This window comes from Numida meleagris, chromosome 5, assembly GCF_002078875.1.
Source record: "Numida meleagris isolate 19003 breed g44 Domestic line chromosome 5, NumMel1.0, whole genome shotgun sequence".
Lineage (NCBI taxonomy): Eukaryota > Metazoa > Chordata > Aves > Galliformes > Numididae > Numida > Numida meleagris.
This window is the reverse complement of record NC_034413.1, coordinates 41,603,312-41,624,851: the sequence shown is the minus strand read 5'-3', so window position 1 is coordinate 41,624,851 and position 21,540 is coordinate 41,603,312. Positions and strand designations below refer to the sequence as shown.

Genomic DNA, 21,540 nt, shown 5'->3' with positions numbered 1-21,540 from the left:
TTCCATAAGCTTATGAGGCTGGGAGCACTGAGACAATACTTTTTTTTTTTTTTGCTGTTGTTCAGATGCAATTCTCCTGTCTAGGACATAGAAGGAAACATTCCATGCACTAAGTCCACAAACACTTATTGCATTTACTGGAACATATGTTCATATACACACTGACTGTACACATGCTTGTGTGTATACACGTATGAAAAAACATTTCTAAATGAATACAAAATGAAATTGAAAATGTTAAGATTGAAGCAGTTTGATAGACAAAAAAATCCAACTTGAAAAAGACAGCTCAATACAATTTTGTAAACACTCAGAACTACAACAGGAGCTATGGCTGTCCATCAGGTTTTTTGTTTCGAGTTTGTTTTTTTGGACTGTGAAAGGTTTCCAGTGATCTTCCCTGTAGTTAAACAAGGTACTTCTATTATTCATATTTCTACTGGAAAACTATAAAGCAATTGAGAACAATTGAGTAAGTTGCATGCCTGCATGAACATAGGAAAGGAGAGACGCATGGATACTTACCAGAGCTTGTAACAAGAAAAATCAGGCAATATTTATTAGAAAAGTAGTTAATATTAGCCACTTTTCATTGATCAACATTAAATGTTTAAGAAATCAGACCACATAAGCTCTTACCATGTGTCTCTTGTTAAAATATTATTTTCAATTTTGAATCCAAGCCAAACTAATAAAGAGTGTCTGGATCATGAGACTTAAAATAGAAGATGATTATTAAAAAAATGTCAGAAGTTTTTTTAAGCTACCATCACCATTTAACAGTATATTCTGTAGAAAACATCACGGAAAAAAGTCCTAACACTAGGTTAGAGTGCAAGAAAACAATTTTTACATTTGTACATTTTCTATAAACTTAATATCCTTATTCTAGCTTTCTATACTTACATGCTTTTTTATTTATTTGTTAACCTGGGCATTCTGTGAGAGCTGGTGCCTTGGCTGCTTAGCGTACCATTTTCAGCTCTGAAACACTTGAGAGCACACTGTCACAGACAGCATCCGATGCACAAAGAGCAAGACTACTACCATTTCAAATACATGTAGAAATATTGTTGCGTCCTTCAAGTATTAAATACTTTCATAGGTAACCACTGAACATTACATGGCATTTCAAACACCACTCTAAAATGGGAAGCCACACACTACTACACATTCTATGTTAATTAACACATAGTACGTCTGAGTTGTAATAATAAGCAAGCACAGAATGACATGTATGCATGTTCTATTCAAAATTAGTTACTACAAGAAAATGAAAAATCCAGGAAGAGAGGAACTTTTCGCACATCGAAGCCAAGTATCTTGGAGTGCAGACCACATTGCCAACGCACATTTTAAAGCAGTCTGTAGGTACTTCTACACATTGGTCTATCAGGAAGGGCAAATGGAACAAGTAGAAGACAGTAGGCAAAGCTAAACCTGAACTATATATTTTAACTACACTGTTAAATAAACCCGGTAAGAAACATGCCTTTCGTCCCCCCTCCTCAAGGATTGTATAGGCTTCCTAAGGACTGCATTCTGCCAACAAACAGACTCTGGGAACAGGTAGGCAGGCTTTCACAATGCTGATGGACTCAGATACTTTACAGCCTATCAGCATATTTAGAATGCTCTGAAGTATATGAGATTCACTACTTTTTTATTCTACTAGTTATGTTTTCTATTGCTGTGCACCCTGCACTGGGCTTACATGGCAAGGCTTTGGTAGCAGAGGGGCCACAGGGATGGACTCTGAGCGGAGCCCAAAAGCTGCCTTGTGTCAGATAAGAGCCAGGGACCACTGCCAGACACAGCCAAGTCAGCGAGCAACACTGGTCAAGCCTGTGGGATACCAGATGTAAGGAAGGGGAAAAACTGCTGTGCAGCAGCAGACAGGGGAGAGAGGTGAAACACAAGAGAAGCAGCCCCGCAGGCACCAAGGTCAGTGTATAAGGAGGGCAGGAGGTGCTCCAGGCATGGAGCAGAAGCTCCCTGCAGCCCAAGAGAGGCACGCAGAGGAGCAGGCCATCCCCCTGCAGCCCACAGGCACCGTGCGGAGCAGATGTCTGTGTGCAGCCACAAAGGAGCCCGCGGTGCAGCAGTGGATGTGGCCTGAAGGAGGTACAGCCCATGGACAGCCCCTGCAGGAGCAGCCCCAGGCTGGAGCCCAAACATCTTGATTACCTAGAAAAGCTTTCACCTACAGACAGAACCCTGACACGTAATGATAAAAATGACTTCAGGCTAATCCTTGGTTCCTCCTACAATTCCTTCCACAGGCATCTGCAGCCCCCTGCACACCTCGTCCACCTGCACCCCTAATGCACTGCCCCAGGCAGCCATGGCTGCTGACACAACCACGGATCTTTCTGCAGTTGGCACTCTCTGAGAATCAAGTCTAGTGTTTCGGAAAAACAACAGAAGAAAGCATTTCCATCTATCTATACTATGGGCAAAGACTTCCCAGTCACTGAGGTTTACAGAAAGCTGGGTGCTTCCAGAGCACCAAACCTGTACTACATCCAGCCAGAAGCTGAATCCTCATTTCAAGTATTTCCTTGGTGGCCTGGAAGAATTTATCGTTTTATTCTACTATCATTTTTCCACGTTAGATGGTGTAATTGCCACTACTATCTTTTTCGATAATGTTATTTCAGAATTGTTATAACTATGTAACTCAGCTAGTAATAAACACAAATGGCTGTACAACTACAAACAAGCACAAAGGCCCTTAGGGCTTTCTATGATCTTAATTAAACTACAAGCAGACTACAGTATGTCCTTTCGCTAAAGGATTTTCTTTCCAAATACGTGCTTCAAATTGCTGAAACAGTCTGTATTTGCAATGCGAATACAGTTAGGGCAGAGCCATGAGTTAAGGCAATAAAATCTGAACACATTCCAAGCGTGTCAGGAGAATCATGTAAGCTGGTAAGAGCAGGTCGTACAGCAAGCCAAACAGAAGTACAACTTGGCATGTTCGTATGTTTTTATTATTATTATTGTTTACTATTATGGATATCAAATACCAGCATGACAGTTTTGGTCTGTGTTCTGTTCCAAAGTGCGCGGTCAGAGCTGGATTTGTGACCCCAAGAACTGTTTCTTCCCCCATCGAACATATATTACATATTCTGACAAAAAATATGACTCTAAGCTTCATGTCTTGTCCACAACTGATCACCATTTCTGTCAGATTTTAAGGGCAGTTACGTACACAATCACACATGCTAACAGCTGCTGGCTGAGTCCTGCACCGTGTAATGGGTGCAAGATTTCATTAACCAGAAAGAGATACTATAGCGAATCTCTCTTCAAGGAGGTACAAGCATTCTTAACACTGAAATACAGCATCAATCTCTCCTGGACTATCAGCATGTTGTCACTACATAAGCCTGTCATACACGACAAATTTGCTCTTGTTTAATAATCTTTTCATTATCTTGGACTCCACGAGCCGTGTATAGCCATCAATATATTTAAGTAACACCTGAAATCAAACAAAACGAATGCAGAGAGAAACTGAGGGCAGAACAAAGGTTAGTGAAGCCACCTTGCCCAGAAAAAAAGCTAAGTCAGATTAGATCAAATACAAACTGGAATTACTTATGTCACTGAATAGTTAAGGAGGAATGCTGCTAAGAAAGAGGTTGTAAAGAAGTTATTTCACAAAAAAAACATAGCCTGTATGTAAGTTCTTGACCCTCTGTGTAACTTTTTTCAGAATACCATGTTTAGTTTGGTTAGTTAGTCAGATGATAAATGGTATCTGAGTGAAAACAGTATATGAAAATCTACATTTTAATCACAGTGAAAACAAATAATGAAGTGATAAGTGTGATATGTGTCCATTAGACGTGCAGATACCACATGCAAAAACATCAGTGCAGTGCAATACTCTTAATAAGAACATTACAGAAAAGAACAACAAAAAAACAAAACCCACCCTACAAAACAATCCCCCAATCTTTTAACAAATACCACAATTACATGCAATAAACAAATCCACTTCCGCTATTTAAAAGTAAACCATTTATCAAGAACTATGTGCCCTCTGCAAGAGGCACATGCTTGTGTTCTGCCTTACGACCAACAGGGCATGTTCTAGGTAGGTCTAACATCTCGACGTTTGACAAGTGTGTTAAGTCATATTTTAAAATTCACTGTTATCCAAGTGAATTTCAATGCTCAGTCAACCTTTAAAAATATTAAACGTGAATAAATTTACCTGTCATATTTAAGGCCATTTTCTTTCACCTACAGCTATTAAAGATAAATGTCTTTAAGCAGGAGTTCTTACACCTTCTTTAAATATAAGATAACAAAAAAAAAATCATGATCTAAGTAATTTTAAAATCAACAATTTGGAAACAGGAGGTAGGAAATAACGCTGTAGCTAATGAACTTGGAAACACAAGGAAGACAAAGGCTTTTTTAGATCTCTGAAGCAACAACATTAAGTTTTCTACTTCAAAACTCCAGGGTACTGACATGATCCTCAGCCCTCTAAGTGGGTATCCTGAATTCTAAAGAATTCTAAAAAAAGGCAGAAACAGCAAGTATCTGGCAAACAGTATTACATGAAATTTATGTCATTTACAATAGATACAGCTATTCTAACATAAAAAAAATACTGCTTTTCAGAAGTTGGAAGATTATGGACTAAAGTCATTATTCAGCTGATAGTTTACTCCGCAAAATACAGGTAGCTGTTTCCAAGCACATTTAAGAAAGTACATTAAGCATCCCAAAAGAAACTACATACCATAAGTTAAACGTAATTCAATTGTACAGCATGTTAATAGTAGATAAATTTTGTATTAAAATTAAGGTGGGAATGTAACTGTATCACCCTCAGAAACCCCAGGATCTTCCATTTCTTCTGCATGGCAGGAAATACTCTGTTAAGTTTGTTGTATAAGCATTAGGCATTTGGAAACATATCTGAGTGCTACAGAGTATATTCGTGAGGACATGCTGGTAACATTTCAAGTGTTACACAGTTAAAGAAGGAAACAAAAGTAAAAACTCTACCATTACAGTCTTTCAGCTGCACTGTTATTACTTTCAAAAGCTGTTAGTCTAAAGCTGCCTTTGTTTGTAAGTATTCCAATTCCAGAACACCCAAACGTGTCTACCTGCTAACAAGCAAACTGCCATCAGATACTGCACACAAACAATGAAAACACACAGTGATATTCTTCTACATTCTATTAAAATTCTGAGAGAAACTAAAAATGAATTTTTTACCTTGATTAAAGACGTGACCACAATTGCACCAGCATTCACCATAGGGTTATGAGGTTTGTCTGTGAAATAAAGTTTTTAGTTACATGTATATCCAAAGGCACATCTGTCAAGCAAAACCAGTCAAAGGTTTAAGCAAAAAATGATAAATGTTAAATACAATTTAAAACTACAATGATGGAATACAAACTTTAACTAAAAATACTGCAATCTTTTTTTTTTTTGGCAATTCCAAGCAAAGTATTTTACATCTTAGAACAAACTCTGCCTAATGCTGCTTAACAATCCAGTAAAAACATCTGGTGAGATTTCTCTTCTATAAAATACTCAACCTTCTCCAGTGATCCAAGATTTGATCAATGTGGCATCAACAAGAAGAACCAACACCTCCAAGGGGCTTCCAAATTTTCTCCAAGTCTCAGTGATTTAAAATGTTCAAGAGGTTATCTAAAGAAATAAAATACCTCCCCAATTCTTCCATTTTCTTACTGCTGTACATAAATACAACAACCTGAGTCTTCAGAAATCAGAGGTTTCTATTGCCTTCTTCTGAAGTACAAATAATACTTTTCTTATTCTCATCAAGATTTAACATTTCAGAATTGACTTACACCTGCCATGGCTTAAGTTCCTTATTATAACTGAACTCCTTTTCATCAATACTTTTGCATCCCCCAGGAAGAACCATCATTAGAAATAAAAAAATCTTTATTAGCTGTCTACTTTTCCCAAATACAAGTTCTCATTCATCATTATCTATCTCCTAGTTTTCTTTTAAACTAACATTTTTGCTTTTAACTAGGACTTCACTTTTTGAGGGTTCCAGCGTCTGAAAAATTCTATCAATTCAGAATATTTCAATATTGTGACAAGTTTGAATTCTTCCTTTTATTTGCTGCTACTTCATCTCCAAATTTGTGGGGAAAAAAAAAGTTAAAATTGTCAAGCATTTGCTCTTTTACTATATAATATATACAGTAAAAGGAACTTTTTGATAACTTCCAAACTCTGCCTCCTTAGGGACCAATACCTCTGTGCTGTTTTTTAAGCTGCCAGAAGATGAATGACTCAGAACATCTCATACTGGAGGTCAGAAGGGACCTCATCTCATGCACCCTCCCACTCAAAGCAAGGCTACTGCTGAGGTTAGACCAGATCACCCATGGCTTTGTCTAGCTGTCTTGAAATCCTCCCAATACTGCAAACCCACACCCTCTCTAGTCATCCTCCTCCTCCCAGGAGCCAAGTTTACCTATCACCCCACCCACATTCCCTCGAGCCATGCATGATGTGGGACTGGTGGCCCTTGTTGCTTCTTTGGCTCCTACCAAAAGTTTCAGATCTCTTCCTAAAGCAGTAGCAGCAACTCATTTACCTCCCAGCAGATGCCACCCGCAAGGAGCTGCACTCAGTACGACAACGAGGAACGAAGGCAGATAGCACAATCGCAACAGTTCACAAAGAGGCAAACAGACTCATCTGTTTCTCTTCAAAAGAGGTATCAAGCTCTGGAGAGCTAACTGGCACACACTGCTAAACACGCATCCTAATCAAATAAAGGCAATGATTTACTTCAACTGAAAAAACCTTTTGTTATGTGGCATCCCTGCAAGTCTCTTGTCTCATCATATCATCCCATTACACCTCAGAGTCAATTCATCTTCTTACCCTTAATGAAAAGCACCACTCATAACAACCACTCCATTTCAGCTGGGATGCCCTGACTAGTCACAGCACTCCATCATTGCTCTCCTACATAAGCAACCCACCTAGCAGCCTGAAGAGCAAACACACTGTTCTGGTACAGAGCTCTGTCTGTACTGTGGGATGGAGATGCTTGTCTACAACATCTTTTAATGTAGGGAAGTTAGGGAATTTAACGGATATATCAAAGCTCAAAAGAAAACATGACTTATCTAGTCATCTTAAATCTCTCCTCTGGACACCACTATTAATCAGTGAAAAACATGTGTTCTTTGTAACTCAAATCTGCCAGACAACCAGTAAGACTGCTCTAGTAATGTGCCACACAGTTATGCCTTATGCTAACTAGACCTTTCCTTTGAGCTTGTAAACTCAAATTACACTGCTTTTCTATCACTGGTTCTTCTGACCCTTTTTGTCTACCACTGGCATTAAGCATTTCCAGCACGACTCAGGTTTGCAGCCTTTGAGCACAGAAAGCAGAAACTGCCACACGTGTGCAAAACTGATGTTTTAACACACAGGACAGGTGCACTGTGACAAGTTCCTTGTGAAAATGGCATCAGAACATGCTTGGGTAATGCAAAACCTAAAGTACTCCACCTCTGGCTAACAAGATCCCTCAGCAGCACAAGCCATTTCCTGCCAGACCCCCACTCAAGTACAACGCATTTTATCATTGGACTAGATTCTACCAAAAAATGCGACCACATCCTGCTAAAAAATTGTATCACTGGACTAACACTTCAAAAAACCACCATCAAAAGCTCACATACATGGACAAAAGACTTCGCTGTGTACAGATGCAGGTCTTGTCAGACATACTTCACTGCGAACTCACCAGCAGGAGGAATACTGCAAACTGACTCATCACCATAAAAAGTTAATATTCCTGATGATGTATATTTCAGACACATTTTACTATGCGAAATTCCCAAGCCACTAGCAGCAACTTTTAATTAGCATGACAACTGTTTTAATCATCTAGAAATCTGAACTGTGTGGTGGACTGTTTCCTTTGATTAAAAACAGTTTTAAAATTGAATATTCACACAGCTGCATAAGATTCCAAATTCACGTTGCACAGCACAGACCTTACCCAAAACATGAATGATACTTATCAACACTTTTTGTTCTGTCAGGATTCTCCACTATGATTTAAAACTACTTTAAATTCCTTCCAGTACTAGTAAACTAAGAAATACAAGAACTTTATATACAGTAGGTATGTAAAAAAAAAAACAACTTCAGATGCATGTCTAAGTAGTTCTCAAGTAGATGTATATCGCCTCATAAAATCCTAATTACAGACAAAATCCAACAGTTAGAAAGCCAATGGATTAAATGTATACATGGTATATTTTCAAATCTGATCGAAGTTGTTATGTTAAAGCTGCCAAATACGCTGCACGTTCAAACTTCACATCATTTTTATATATAAGCTGTAATCCCTTTTCCCCTCTTCCTCTTTTACTTGCAGAAATGCAGCTTCCCTTCCTCTCCCTGTAACTGACTTCCACTGTCTGCTTTCAAGACTGTATAAAACCATTGTAAATGTGAACAGCCCTTCAGCTAACACGTTTCTCAGGTCAGTTGTATCAGCCACACAGCAAACTTTAATAAAGTTTGCATCACTTGCATTAGTCTTCTCTATTCATTTCATGCACGCTGGGGCAACTTTTAATAACCCCAATTCCCATTATACTATGGTCTTAAACACTCTTAGAGAGTAACAGTTATATAAGACAGTCTAATCATTTATCTTCTCTCATCATTCAATTTTAAGACAGCAACACAGAGGAAAAAAGCTAGTAGACTAAGTCATTCCACTAAAATGAAAAACAGAAATACTATATTTACCCAATTAAAAATGATCCATTTTCACATTTTCAACACCAACTTTTTTTTTTTTTTTAAATATGAGAGCTTTCTTAGGACATGAAAGGCAGTTTTCCTACAGTTTGATGCTATATTTGAAAACCATTAGAAAAGCAAGAACACGACAGCAAGCCTGACAAAACACAGAATTCTCCATTAGTAAATAATAATGAAATACTAGCACGAGTAACATACTAAAAAGAAAAAAATGAACTGTCAAAATTCCATCTTACGTGCAAGTTTGGAAAAAGGATGTCAAGGTTTCTAAACAGAATTATGAGTTATAATTTATTACAAATATTGATACAGATATTCACAAAGACAGAATTCAATACAGTCCTCGACAAAAATATTTCAGTCTTATTAATTAAATATTAATTGGAGTACCATGGCAACAGAAACATTGCTCTTTTACTCTGAGTGAAAGACCTCCTGGAAGCATCTGTGTGTCAGAGAACATCCTGCACTTCCTCTAAGGCTACATGAGTCACCTTTCTCAGATTTTTACCATAATTTCATTCAAAATAGCACTTTTCACGCTTGTTTATTAATGCCATTCAAAAAAGAAATAATCTAGGTACTGTGCAAGATATTCTTGATAATGCATTCCTGTCACAGACAAAAAATGCGTCATTTTGAATCGCTAGCCAAATTCAGTCTGGAATAATCCATAGGAAGACGTGTTCAGTTTCACTTCTGTAAGCTAAGCAGCACTGGCCTTTGACATCAGCACCTGCTTCTCACAGTGCTGAGAAGCCAGGTGGTATACAGATTGCTTTTATATTTCTGCGACACTAACAGTAAGACTTTAGAGGATACAGGAAAATAAAAAAAATGGAAAAGAGTGTAGCCTGTTCTGTAATTTTCTGAAATTTAGTATTTGCCTTATTAAATATAAGGTAATTCTTACCATCTTCATTCAGGAACAACTTGTTGAATCTTAATCCACTAGGCTCTTTACCAACATATCTGTGCACATACTCTGTGCCAAGATCGTTAACAGCAATAGCATACTTCAAAGGTTTTACACAGGACTGAAGACAGAAAGGAACTTTGGTATCTCCAACAGAATGCCTGGGAAAAACACAGAAGAGGATGCTTAAATTGTCCCGTTCCCCAGTTGTATTCATTCATGAGTTTCATTCATTTCATTCATTTTTCAGCATACTAGGACTAGTAACAGGAACGTGCATCCAAAAATACAGTTACTTAAACTACATTTTAAAGAACAGAACAAAAAAGCTTTACAGTTTTAACATTTGCCTCCATACACTAAACAAGACAAAACTGGTCATTATTACAGATAAAACAAACTAAAAGCTAATTAAGAAATGGGTTTGTACCAGAACTCTAGTACCACAGTTATTCAACTGAATACAGTCAATCTGAATATAGCTCCTATTGATACTGATGGATACAGAAGCAAAAATGAGAGCCAATTCAGTTTCAGAATTCAAGGGCAGAAATTGAACTACCAGCATTTCTATTCCCTCTGATACTGGTGTACGTATTTCACTGAAATCATGAAATAACATCTTTCAGAAAGTTTACTTGCAATACCTAATCCAGACTGCTCGAGAGAATGACTCACACAAGCAGCATATGTCCCATCAAGAACAAAAGGTTCCCAGCTATCACATGTCTGATGGCAAAATCAGAAGTGTTATTGCTTTTATTTTTTTGCAGAAAATCTGAGAAATGTCCAAATAAATTTACAGAAACATTTTGGCATTATAAAAAACTAGTATTACAAAAGCTGTCATTATTTGCAATAACCAAATTGATGCAAATGCTAATTCAAGATATTCAGGATGAATGTTCTTTACTTTTCAAACTGTTTTATTATAGCTCAGCCATTTAAGTAAGAAGCTAAAATGGGGTATGACATTTCTCTTAGAAGATTAATGCATTTAAGAGGCACATCAAAAAACTTAAAATCATAGAATGGCCTGGGTTGAAAAGGACCTCTAGGTCATCAAGTTTCAACCCCCCCTGCTAAGTGCAGGGTCGCCAACCACTAGACCAGGCTGCCCAGAGCCACGTCCAGCCTGGCCTTGAATGCCTCCAGGGACGGGGCATCCACAACTTCCTTGGGCAACCTGTTCCAGTGTGTCACCACCCTCTGTGTGAAAAACTTCCTCCTAATATCTAACCTACATCTCCCCTGTCTCAATTTAAAACCATTCCCCCTTGTCCTATCGCTATCCACCCTCGTGAACAATCATTCTTGTATAACTCTTTGTTAAAGATTATAGACCATACAGTATACAGTCAAAAAAAAAGATCATAACAGATAACATTATAAAACGGCAGGGGGGTTGCAACTAGATGATCTTTGAGGTCCTTTTTAACCCAGGCCATTCTATGATTCTATGACCCCGAGTGCAAAGACATCGCAAGGCAGCCCAATGCTCTCAAGAACGTTCCATTCACCTGGGAGAAATTAAACACCAACGAATTCTGACACTCAGAGTACATGGTATGTCTGTATCAAACTGCAGTACAGCAGACAGATGCAAGCAAACGTGTATCTCACATCATCAGGTCACAAAGGTTGACTCGGTAGTTTACCTCACTTCTCATCTTGATGATGTGAGATACTGCTTTACACTTGGCTCATAATTTTCTGCTGCACTGAGTCATTGTCCAAGAAAAAAAATCACTGTAGCTATTTTTAAGACCTATACACACCCTTACAGGAGACAGTTTAGTAAATCTGAAGCAATAAAAAAAATCACAGTGAAGTTCAGTCCAGTTTCCACATATTCATTTCCTCTGTAAAGAATATTCTTGCAAAATTCTTCCAGTGATGTATAGTGATCATAAAAATAACAGAGTAACAACATTAAAAAAATTAATTCCTCTTTTGTGTTAAGTACATCACAACCTATAGAAAGTAATGTCTAGATCAAAGCACAGATACTATTAGACAAAGATCAAAGACTAATACTACATAAGCATCATCTCTATCTTGTCCTCTGGTAATCACCGAAATTACCCTCAGCTTTCTGTATTTGTTGTCAGCCCATAAGAGCAATACAACCCACCTTTACCTAGTAATTACAAATACCATTTAAACAACATTTTATAAAAACAAAAATAATTTAGCTTCAGCAGAATTTAAAACAAAGAAGAATAATGTGCAAGTAGATTTTACTTCTTCAACAACTCCTGCAACGTTTATTGTTTCCTCACAATGAGATACCAGGAAGTGCTCCATCTATCCAACAGTTTAACTTCCCGAAACAGCAAAATTTCCAAGTTAAAAATATACCTCTGCCCATCCACTGTGCAAAGTGACACACCCCACAAGTCAGGGCTGAACTTGGCCAGTTGTGGAATATAGTCAGCAACCTATCAGAACAAAAAACAAGAAGAGAGACGTTACTCCATCCAAAATATTTAGCTGTGTGTCTATGGTAATAAATGCATGTGAAAAGGACACGAGAGGTACAACTGTATTATCCCACTGGTCATCAGAAAGCAAACCTAAAACCTCTTCATAAATTGTTATACTGACACGATCATTATCAAATAAATTATTTTTCCAATGAAAATATAAACTTCAGCATGTTCTAAGAGCAACCTACGCCCACTTTTATGGCACATTTAGGATTTTCAAATTACAAAATTCTAACAAAGTTTGGGGTTTTCAATTAACCACTGAAAACAAGCACTTGCATAAACTTTTAAATAATTTAATAATTTAATAATATTTTTAATTTTAAAAATTTTTAATAATTTAATAATTTAAATAATAAATTGCATAAACAGTTAGAATTGTTTTTCTGACCTACAACCTGTCAGTTGTGTCAAGTAGCATAACTTTTATGGACTAGCTTTAGTAGCAGGTAATATAGCAGTTTTATAACTTGGATAAAATTAAGAAAGACCAACACTATTTTCTGTCTTCAGCCTGAAAACTTTAAAAGACTGTTAGAGGTATGGAGCTACATTTCTATCTTAGTTTACAAGCTGCAAAAGTTCAATTTTGTTTGCAACTATTTTCATCGAATTATCAGTTTCACATTTTGCTAAAAATGTGAAGAAAACTCCTCTACCTGAAAAAGAACAAACACATTTGGTTAATATCAAGAACCCTAGAGAAGCTTCAAGTTGAACTTATAAGCAACGTTACCTTTCCGCCAGATTGTTTTTTAGCACTTTCATATAGTTCATCAATGTGTGAAGTAAATGACATGAAATCCGGAATGACAAACTTCCTCCTGAAAGCTTGAGTAAGCAATACAATATTACTTTGTACACACCTGCAAAAAGTTAAAGGAAAAAAAAATTATTAGTAGTTGGACAAACCTGCTAAAATACAACTTATTTAAATGGTGTGTAATTGCTTCTTAAGGACTGACTGTCGGTCCCTTTAAAAATTTGTGCCAAAAAATAGGTCTTTATTAGAAGGAATTTTTCATCTCTATTTTTAAAAAATTATTTACAATTGTTTCAATACCTTCACTTCTATGTCTTTCTATTTTAAAGTTCTTATTTCAAGTTACAACTGCAGGGTTGTACAGCAAAGTACCACCAATTTCCCTTCAAGCAGCATCTAAACAAAGGGGTTCCACTAAAGCCACCCAGTTCTTTGGACCATCACAGGTGAAAGCTGCCTAACCCAGCCCTTGTTGAAAGGAGAGCAAGGAAGCTGCCAACAGACCAAACTGAAGTGAGTTAAAAAAAACAGCTAAAATAAAGAAAAATCAACACTGAAAAGTATTTAAAGTCCCTCACTTCAGACTCTCGCCGTTTTTGCTTTATTTTAACCTAGAATACAATCACTTCATCACCCACACCCTCCAAACATCAGCCCATCACAGACATTTACAACCAACGAGGTAAAATGGAAAGGACTTTATCTAGAAGAAACAGAGGAAGTGGAGGTTGGGAACACAAGGTGAGACAAGCTGTGCAAAGTGCTATGTCTGTGGGAGGGGGTGAATGGGAGGCAGGGATGGGAACTGGGAGCTGTTATCACACAGTTAAAGCATGGCCTGATAAAGGGGATTAACAGCCCCATCCCAGTGCAAGAAAGGGAAAGGCAGGCTTAACATCAAATTAACACATCTGTGAACATTCTGCACCTTCTGGTAGCGTTTACAAAAGCAGAAGAGGGTTGTTATTTCAGACAGATGAGAAGTCGAGAACATCCTATTCTAGGAACAGCCTATTCTAGGAAGGAGAACTTAACTCTTCAAACTAGGAGTTATTCATAACAGTTGAAGATTACATCACTTTGAACACAACTTCCAATAATCCCATGACTAGAAATCATCATCAGGTCAGAATAAAGTTGTATGCAGATGACCAAGCAAACAGAATTATCCTCCCTTTGCATCCCCCTCCCTTTTTAGAAGCTTCACTTTCAATTTCAACTCCATTGTACTTTGAAGACTTTATTGCAAATTCAACTGACAACCATTCCAAATGCTGGCCTGCCCTCCTCTCCAACAGTGAAAGAGAAATAGCAGAGAAGTTTCTTGTACACAAGATGATAATTTGAGAATTGCTCTGCCTGTAATAAACTCTTAGCCTACACCGAACAGCAATTTCAGCTGGTTTTGTTGTGATTTGTCATGCTCATCCACCCCCTTTTCACACAACCTGCCAAAAACCTGCCCATTTTTGCTCCCAGCAGCCTTCCTGCAGGTGGTACAACCCCTTTTCAAAAGTAATTAAAAGCAATTATGACAGCCACGTGTGCAGAAGGAAGAATATACATGCACATTAAGCTTAACTTTCAGATGCGCTTCAGCATTATCTGTATCACCTAGACAGCATTAAGTACGCTTATAATGAAGTTTATCTAAATCTAGTAGAACAGCTCAAGAACGCAGAGCATGAGCAACATGACAATAGAAAGCAGCATGCAGTGAAAAACACTCCTCTGGTATCGCATTACATTGCAGAAGCAACAGAAAGGGCATTTTTACACTTTCTAATTTACACCAAGTCTCGCTTCAATAATTCAATTGCTTTAAGCTAGAGACTGACTGCAGAAATCACTATGCTGGTTAAGAACTTCGATGCATTTCTGCAAGTTATCATTCCCAGTCAACTGCTAAGGTCAGTGTCTCCTTAATCCAGGTAAATTGTATTAATTCAGGCACTAAATACAGGGGTTCAGTTAATCTAGCCAAGTATTCCAAACAACTACTGCATCACAAAACAGCAGGGGTCTTAGTGAGCTCCAGTTATGTGGCAGTGGTACTTTCAATCAACAGAGGACATTCATCTTGCCAGCTTCTGACATCTCCTCCCCAGTGGAGCCTGTAGATGGTTTATATTCCAGGTTACCCTTCAGAGAATGGCTGAGGCTCAGAAGAAATAGAGCGGTACAAAAACTTCAAGAACAAGGTAGCCTTTATTACGTACTGCATGTATGAATAGTGTTCAAGGTAGGAATGCTACCTTCCCATCTCAAATTTCCATTTTCCCAAACTTTTTAATGCCAGCCTAACAATGCGGTTGGGTTGCAATACTATCACATTGCTGTTCATGTGAGAAAGAGGTCAAAATAAAGCAAGGTAGAAAAGACAATAGCATGGTTAGCAAGGACTCCGAATAACCTGTAATTTTGTCTCTTTCTGGCATGTGATGCATTTGCATGCGCTTTATCAGGGATGTGCATTTCAGAGGAATGCACTGGTATTGCACTTCAACAAGCAATTTTCACTCAAGGGTAAACTGAGGATTAAGTTCAATGAACTCCCATCAGAAAGACAGATGAGCAAAGAAAATAGGTATTCATAGATGAATCTCTCGTGAATATTTTAGTGACAAGTAAGAAATCACTGCATCTGTTTTCCAAAACAGAATTGTAACTGACTTGCTTACTTCATCCCTGCAAAGGACAAAACCGTCAAGTTCACAACACACCTCACCTCAAACAAGTGCCCTTCAGCTCCCTGCATTCCCCACAGTGCTCTAACAGAAGACTGAGATTCAAGTCTTATGACCTGTAATAACTTTGCATAACCTGGAAGCCATGGCCTGGGTTTTGACTTTTCTTGAAAAAAAAAAAATCTTTGGTCCGTAGCATGAGATTTTGATCATTTTGTTTCTTCTATTACGAAACTTGTCATCTTTATCCCTTCTCTTTCATGTTCTGGCTCCCATTGCCAATTATTCCTTTCCTAAGGAAAGCAGGTATCTGCTAAAACAAGATACTCTGAACTCATGGATTTTGAGGAAGTGCTAGGCTAGCTCTACAGCAGAATGGGAACTTATCAGATCTTTCACATCCAAAAGCTTTAGAATAAGCACTACGTGAAGCTCCAGTTCCAACTAGGAAGACTAGGTCTGCGAAGTGTTCAATATATTTAGTCATTTTAGAAACAAATAAATAAAACTTCTTTAGAAAAAAAGAGGTATTTATAGTAATAGAGCAAAAGACCTCTACAGATTCTATCAATAGCTTTCCATTTCCTCAAACAAATAGGATGAAAACATTTATTAATACCTGGGTTAAGTATATCTAATATTAAAGTTTTCCCCAGGATTTGCTGTCCAGATTTAGAGAGCAGCACAGCTGTTCCACAGGAAATAGATAAGCCTGTTTGAGATCCAGTAACAGATGCTTAGAACAGAACAGACCCAGATTGCTGCTTCCCACCAGCAGATCAGAGGAGATTTGGCTAGCAAGACCACAATTTCAGGTCAACAAAACAGGACAGACGGTACCTTGTGACAACGAGTGAGTCTAAAAAGCCCAGTTAATATGAAAAAGAATGAAGTTCAAACTTATAACTGTTACTCAATAGCTACCATCCCATTCAAGTTTGCAACCTTTTTGAAACAACTCCATTATGCTTTTCCCCTTTTTGCCATACATATTGATTAATGTATTGCTAGCTAAGCTAATTTGTTTAGCAGCTCAAGTTTTATCTGTATGCTTTATTAAGTAGTACCATAGTTAAAGTATCAAAAAATGTGAAGCATACCACCAGCTAACTGGAATGCAGCACCATTTTCAGCATGCAGGCTTTTCTCAGTGATGCATCAGGCTACAAAGAAAGACTATTATGCTACACTGATGCAACAAGAACACCTGCTTCAAGAAAATAGCAAGCCTTGTGGCTGAAACTGGTCCACATAGTCTTCACTTCCAGAACCTCTGGGGATGGAAGACGAGAAACGGGAATTGTTCTGACCATAATATGGCAATTGCCTCCAAATTTTTGTCTAAGATGGAGAACACTGAAAAGCCAGAAGTCTTCAAAATAAGGCAATCTAGTAAAACTAGTAAAAAGGTGTAAAAACTTTTGTTACAATGATAGATAGCACACATGCACAGCCTAAAATACTTCACAGTTAATTTGGACTGGGCTTGATTTAGTCAAGTTTATGCTATGACCACTCCCCGTAATTTCTCCTTGATGTGCATGCGTACGTGGAGCGCTATTTCTTCTCAAATATCGATGTGAGTGTATATATATACCCACATATTTATATTGATATATATATACACACACACCAAACTGACAGAAGAAGGAACACAATACACCATTAATTTAAAAACTAAAAAAAAAAATACTTGTACAGAACACAAATGTATCATTTTGAAAGAAGTAAGCTCTTAATGAAAGAAGGAACTTTTAGATACTGCATCATTTACCCTGCAAATGGAAGAAAAATGGACTCAAAAACAGACTACAAACTTCACTTCAAGATTTAAGAGCACCTAAAGTTATAATCTTTTGGCACACAAAAACCATTAATAGGGGAAGTGAAGGAGTGTGCCTGGAAGGAACCGAAGACAAGCTGAACAGTGCCTATATTGTTAGCTAAATGACCACAGACTTCTCTTAAACTATCACTAAAATAGGGCACATAAATCTTCTCCAAAACAGATCAAAGCGGTGTCTGCAGCTCTCATCTCAGTAGAGCAGAGTGAAGTTTAGCTTCGCTATTTTTCATATATTCACTTAGAATTATCTACATACGTGCTCTGGCCTCCGTGCCAGAAATGCTCTGAACTACACAGAAGTGATTCCTTGGACTCCAGATTAAAAGCAGAAAGACAGAAGATTTACGTACTCATTGAAAATAATCCACACTGCATCCATTTCTTTGCCATCTGAATAAGAATTGGAGGATGGGGTCAGGTATACGTGCAGGTATACAATAAGTGTTTATGAGTATCACAACATCTGCCCGCTGCATGAAGCCACAGAACAAGCTTTTATAAAAATATCAACAGTAGGAGCATGTGCTTGAACCCCTCCCTACTACACAACTACACACTGTCGGTCTCTCCCAAGACAGATGTCAGTAACACACACAGAACATTCATTCAGAATTGTGCAGTAACACTGACAACAAAGCTTACTTTTTAAAAAGGTCTTTGTCCAGCATAACACCATCGGAAGTTGTTTGAAGGGTCAGTCTTAACATATCCATGCACTCTTTCAACCTGGGATCCGATGTACGTAATCCTGTAGATTTGAGTGCCTACCACAATAAGACAGTAATTACTGAAATGAAGATGTACACTACTACAAAGAAATTCTCTGCTGTTCAGTCCTATTCATTAATGTAAAAAGTATCTGCCACAGCATCATCAACATCAAAATATATGTTAAAGGGTTACTATGGTTTGGATTGAAATCCACGGTGATCCAACTGCATTTTCTCCAAGCACAAACACCACTAAGCCCTGCCACAGACACAGATGTTTTGAAGCATATTCTCTTGCACAGCGAATAAATGAATAACAGCACTAGAATTCTCATTTAATTATACAAACAGCACTGGGGAAGGGAAAAAGTTGCATCCCTTGTAGCAGCGACTCATTTATATTCTTGCATCCAGAATGTAAAAAAAAAAAAAACCACCTTGTATCAGTTAGCTTTCATACAGTGTCCTGGAACAGTAAACTTACAGTTATGAATTTATGCACTGGTATTTTCTCTTGTCCTTCTGCAATAGTGTAGAAGAGCAGATCTTCCAAGCTAGGAAGGAGACCTTGCTTCACTTTACTAAAAACAAAAAACAATACACACACACATAGATCAGTTCAGTGAGTATTTTAGTTTATACGTTTACATTATTTTCAAGGAAACATGTTTTAACTACCAATGTAACTACTACTATTAATTTCAAAGAATTTTTTTTTAAATCAACAATCAGTGTTAATTCAGCTTAAGGTAGAAAAATCTCTAACACTAGATGTATACATATGACACTTTAGAGAAGTAAACACACTTTTAACACACACATTTTCACTGACAAATTTCTTTCTAAGATTGTATTTAGAAATTCTTTGGGGCAGATTCACTGCATTTCCTTCTGCTTGATGTTGCAGAGGACAGAAGTGTTACTTGCATAGAGGATAAAAAATGTCTCAGACTCCACGACTTGCATGCCTTCTAACAGAGCTCAAAGAGCAGACTGATGCAAGAGTTTCACAGACAAGAGAAGGCAAGAGGTGATGCACACGTATTATTTTCTTCAAAATAATCCTATTTTTAGGATCTCCCAGGAGTACCCTGTCCTTCTGGAAGCTTATGTAGGCCACATCAGTTGTAGCGAAAGCAAGTGAAGCCATCTGCAGCATAATCCACTAACAGGAACCATCTCAGGCACCAGAAGCAGCAATGCAGACAGTGTAAGTTCCGTGCAGTACAGATAAATCTTCAACAGTCAGTATGTTTATCACTACCATACAGCAGCCCTCCCACTCTTCCATGTGTTAACTACCAGGTGTACTTCTTGTACGTCTGTACTGGTTCCTAACTTAGCTTTCCTCCAGGTCTCACTTAAAATGGAGAGCTATCAGATTCCTCCCAGAAAAGCACGCTGTAACACAGATCTGCCTTCAGCTCGCAGCTTCACCTTTCTGTGATACCATACAGTTCCCCTGCAGCAGGTCACAGCGCAAGGCTGAGTCAATCCCTTGGCTTCCTGCAAGCCCTGCTCTGTGACATGCAGCTGGAAGGCTGCTCTAGGAACGTATGCTCCCAAAGGGCTACAGGCAACGACAGCCAAGGGCTCCATATCTTTTCTTTTAGTACCCTCAAGCACTGACGTCAGTTTCAACACAGCCAGTGTAGCGTGTTGATGCTTCAGGAGCAAAAAGAAAAAATAAGAAGTTCCCATGTAAATATAAAGGGAAATGCAGAGTATGCAGTCTCACATTATGATAGCCATTAATTTTAAAGCTCAGTCCTATTATCTAATAACATTGAGAATACTTTGTTACTATGCGGTAATACATACAAGTTATTGCTTGAGACTTACTACATAAAAGCAGACCATTCTGCGGCATTTTCTCTATTTCTATAGTTGTATGCACACACACACAAGAAACAAGTTGAACTCCTGGCCAGGATAGCCTTCCCAGCATCAACGGCTCCTCACACTGCAGTGAGACTATCCACGGGGCTGGAAACTGCAGAAAGCAGCCCTGCAGCTGAGCGCAGAATGCAGGCGGCCGACGCAGCCCTGCAGACGGGCGCTACACCTCCTTCTTCTCCCAGCACTCACTCACTGTAGTTCAACAACAGGTCACACTCATGATTCATTATTTTTAATAAAAACCTGATTATCTCCATATACCCTCTTAAACGTACGGCAACCCTTTGGTTGTGCTCGCCTCCCTCCTTTCCTCCTAACTAGCAGTTAGAACCAGCAGTAAAAACCTCACTTCTCATTTTCCAAATACGCTGTACTTCCACACTCCAAACAGAAGACAGCTTTGTAAGCCCACAGAACTCTCCTTGTCTTCCAGCCTGGATTTTTTTTAAAAGCAGTGCTGGCTGACTAATGCACAGACAGCCTGGCAACTCAACCTCGGCGGGCGTTTGCAGCTACCTCAAGCAAACACCCTTTTTCCTAAAGAAAATTCACGTCTTCCACGCAGCGCACCGTGCTGCTCATCTTTTGAGAGCGGAACGCCCAGACCCAGCTGGCAGAACCAAACCAACCCACACACGGATCGAACTCTCCTCCTGCAGCAGCATCGCAGTTCAGCAGCTATCTACTTGTTGTTTTAGAGCCATGCAGGGTTACAAAGCCACTCAACGGCCCTGCGCTTCACCCACGTATACAGAGCATTTAACTCAGCTCCCCGAGGTGCTGAGAACTACTTGATGTTTTACAGAACATCTATGCAACAAGACTTGTTACCGGCCTGCCAGAGCTCCGAGAGAGGAAACCTCCCTGTTCCACTTGGATTCGGGATTACTCCAAACACGGAACTCCTCTCTGGAAGATTGCAGAAAAACAGACAAAAGCTTTAGATGGGTAACCAAGATTTTTATCTGCTTTTTTCCATCTGTTAAAGAGAGATGCAGCTTTCACAGCGCAAACCGAAATAGTTTCCATATCTTTCACATCTGCTGCTGTTCAATATTGGGTCAGTCAGCTCAATTTAACAATGGCTCTGCACCGGCTGCCAAAGCAAAGAGGACGGCACTCGATATATTTACAGAAAATTGCTCTGTGTCAAACAGTCCATCTTTTGATAAAGTTTATCGGTTAAACAGAGGTGGAAAGGCTTGCTCTGCAGTTTGTCAGGTCACTGATGTCAGTAACCGATGTTTGCTTTACCTAAAAGCGGTATTTTGGCACTGTGAGCACACTTAGTAAGATTGCGCTGTTCAGCGCGGGTTGGAAAGAGCCACGTTTTTCACATCAAGGGAACAGCCAAACTACAGTGGAAATTCCGGTTTATTTCATTATGTCGATAATGGCTTG

At 38.5% G+C, this 21,540-nt stretch overlaps 1 protein-coding gene across 2 annotated transcripts in view; it reads right to left on the bottom strand.

Moving 5' to 3' along the window:
• Positions 1-18,821, bottom strand: part of GLS (glutaminase) — a gene marked incomplete at its 5' end in the record, with an annotated part of 48,586 nt that extends 29,765 nt beyond the window's left edge. For both annotated transcript variants that reach the window (XM_021398178.1, XM_021398179.1), the window contains 6 exon segments: positions 5,254-5,312; positions 9,743-9,906; positions 12,107-12,186; positions 12,971-13,100; positions 18,173-18,294; positions 18,725-18,821. In XM_021398178.1, coding sequence (XP_021253853.1) covers positions 5,254-5,312; positions 9,743-9,906; positions 12,107-12,186; positions 12,971-13,100; positions 18,173-18,294; positions 18,725-18,821 — 652 coding nt within the window.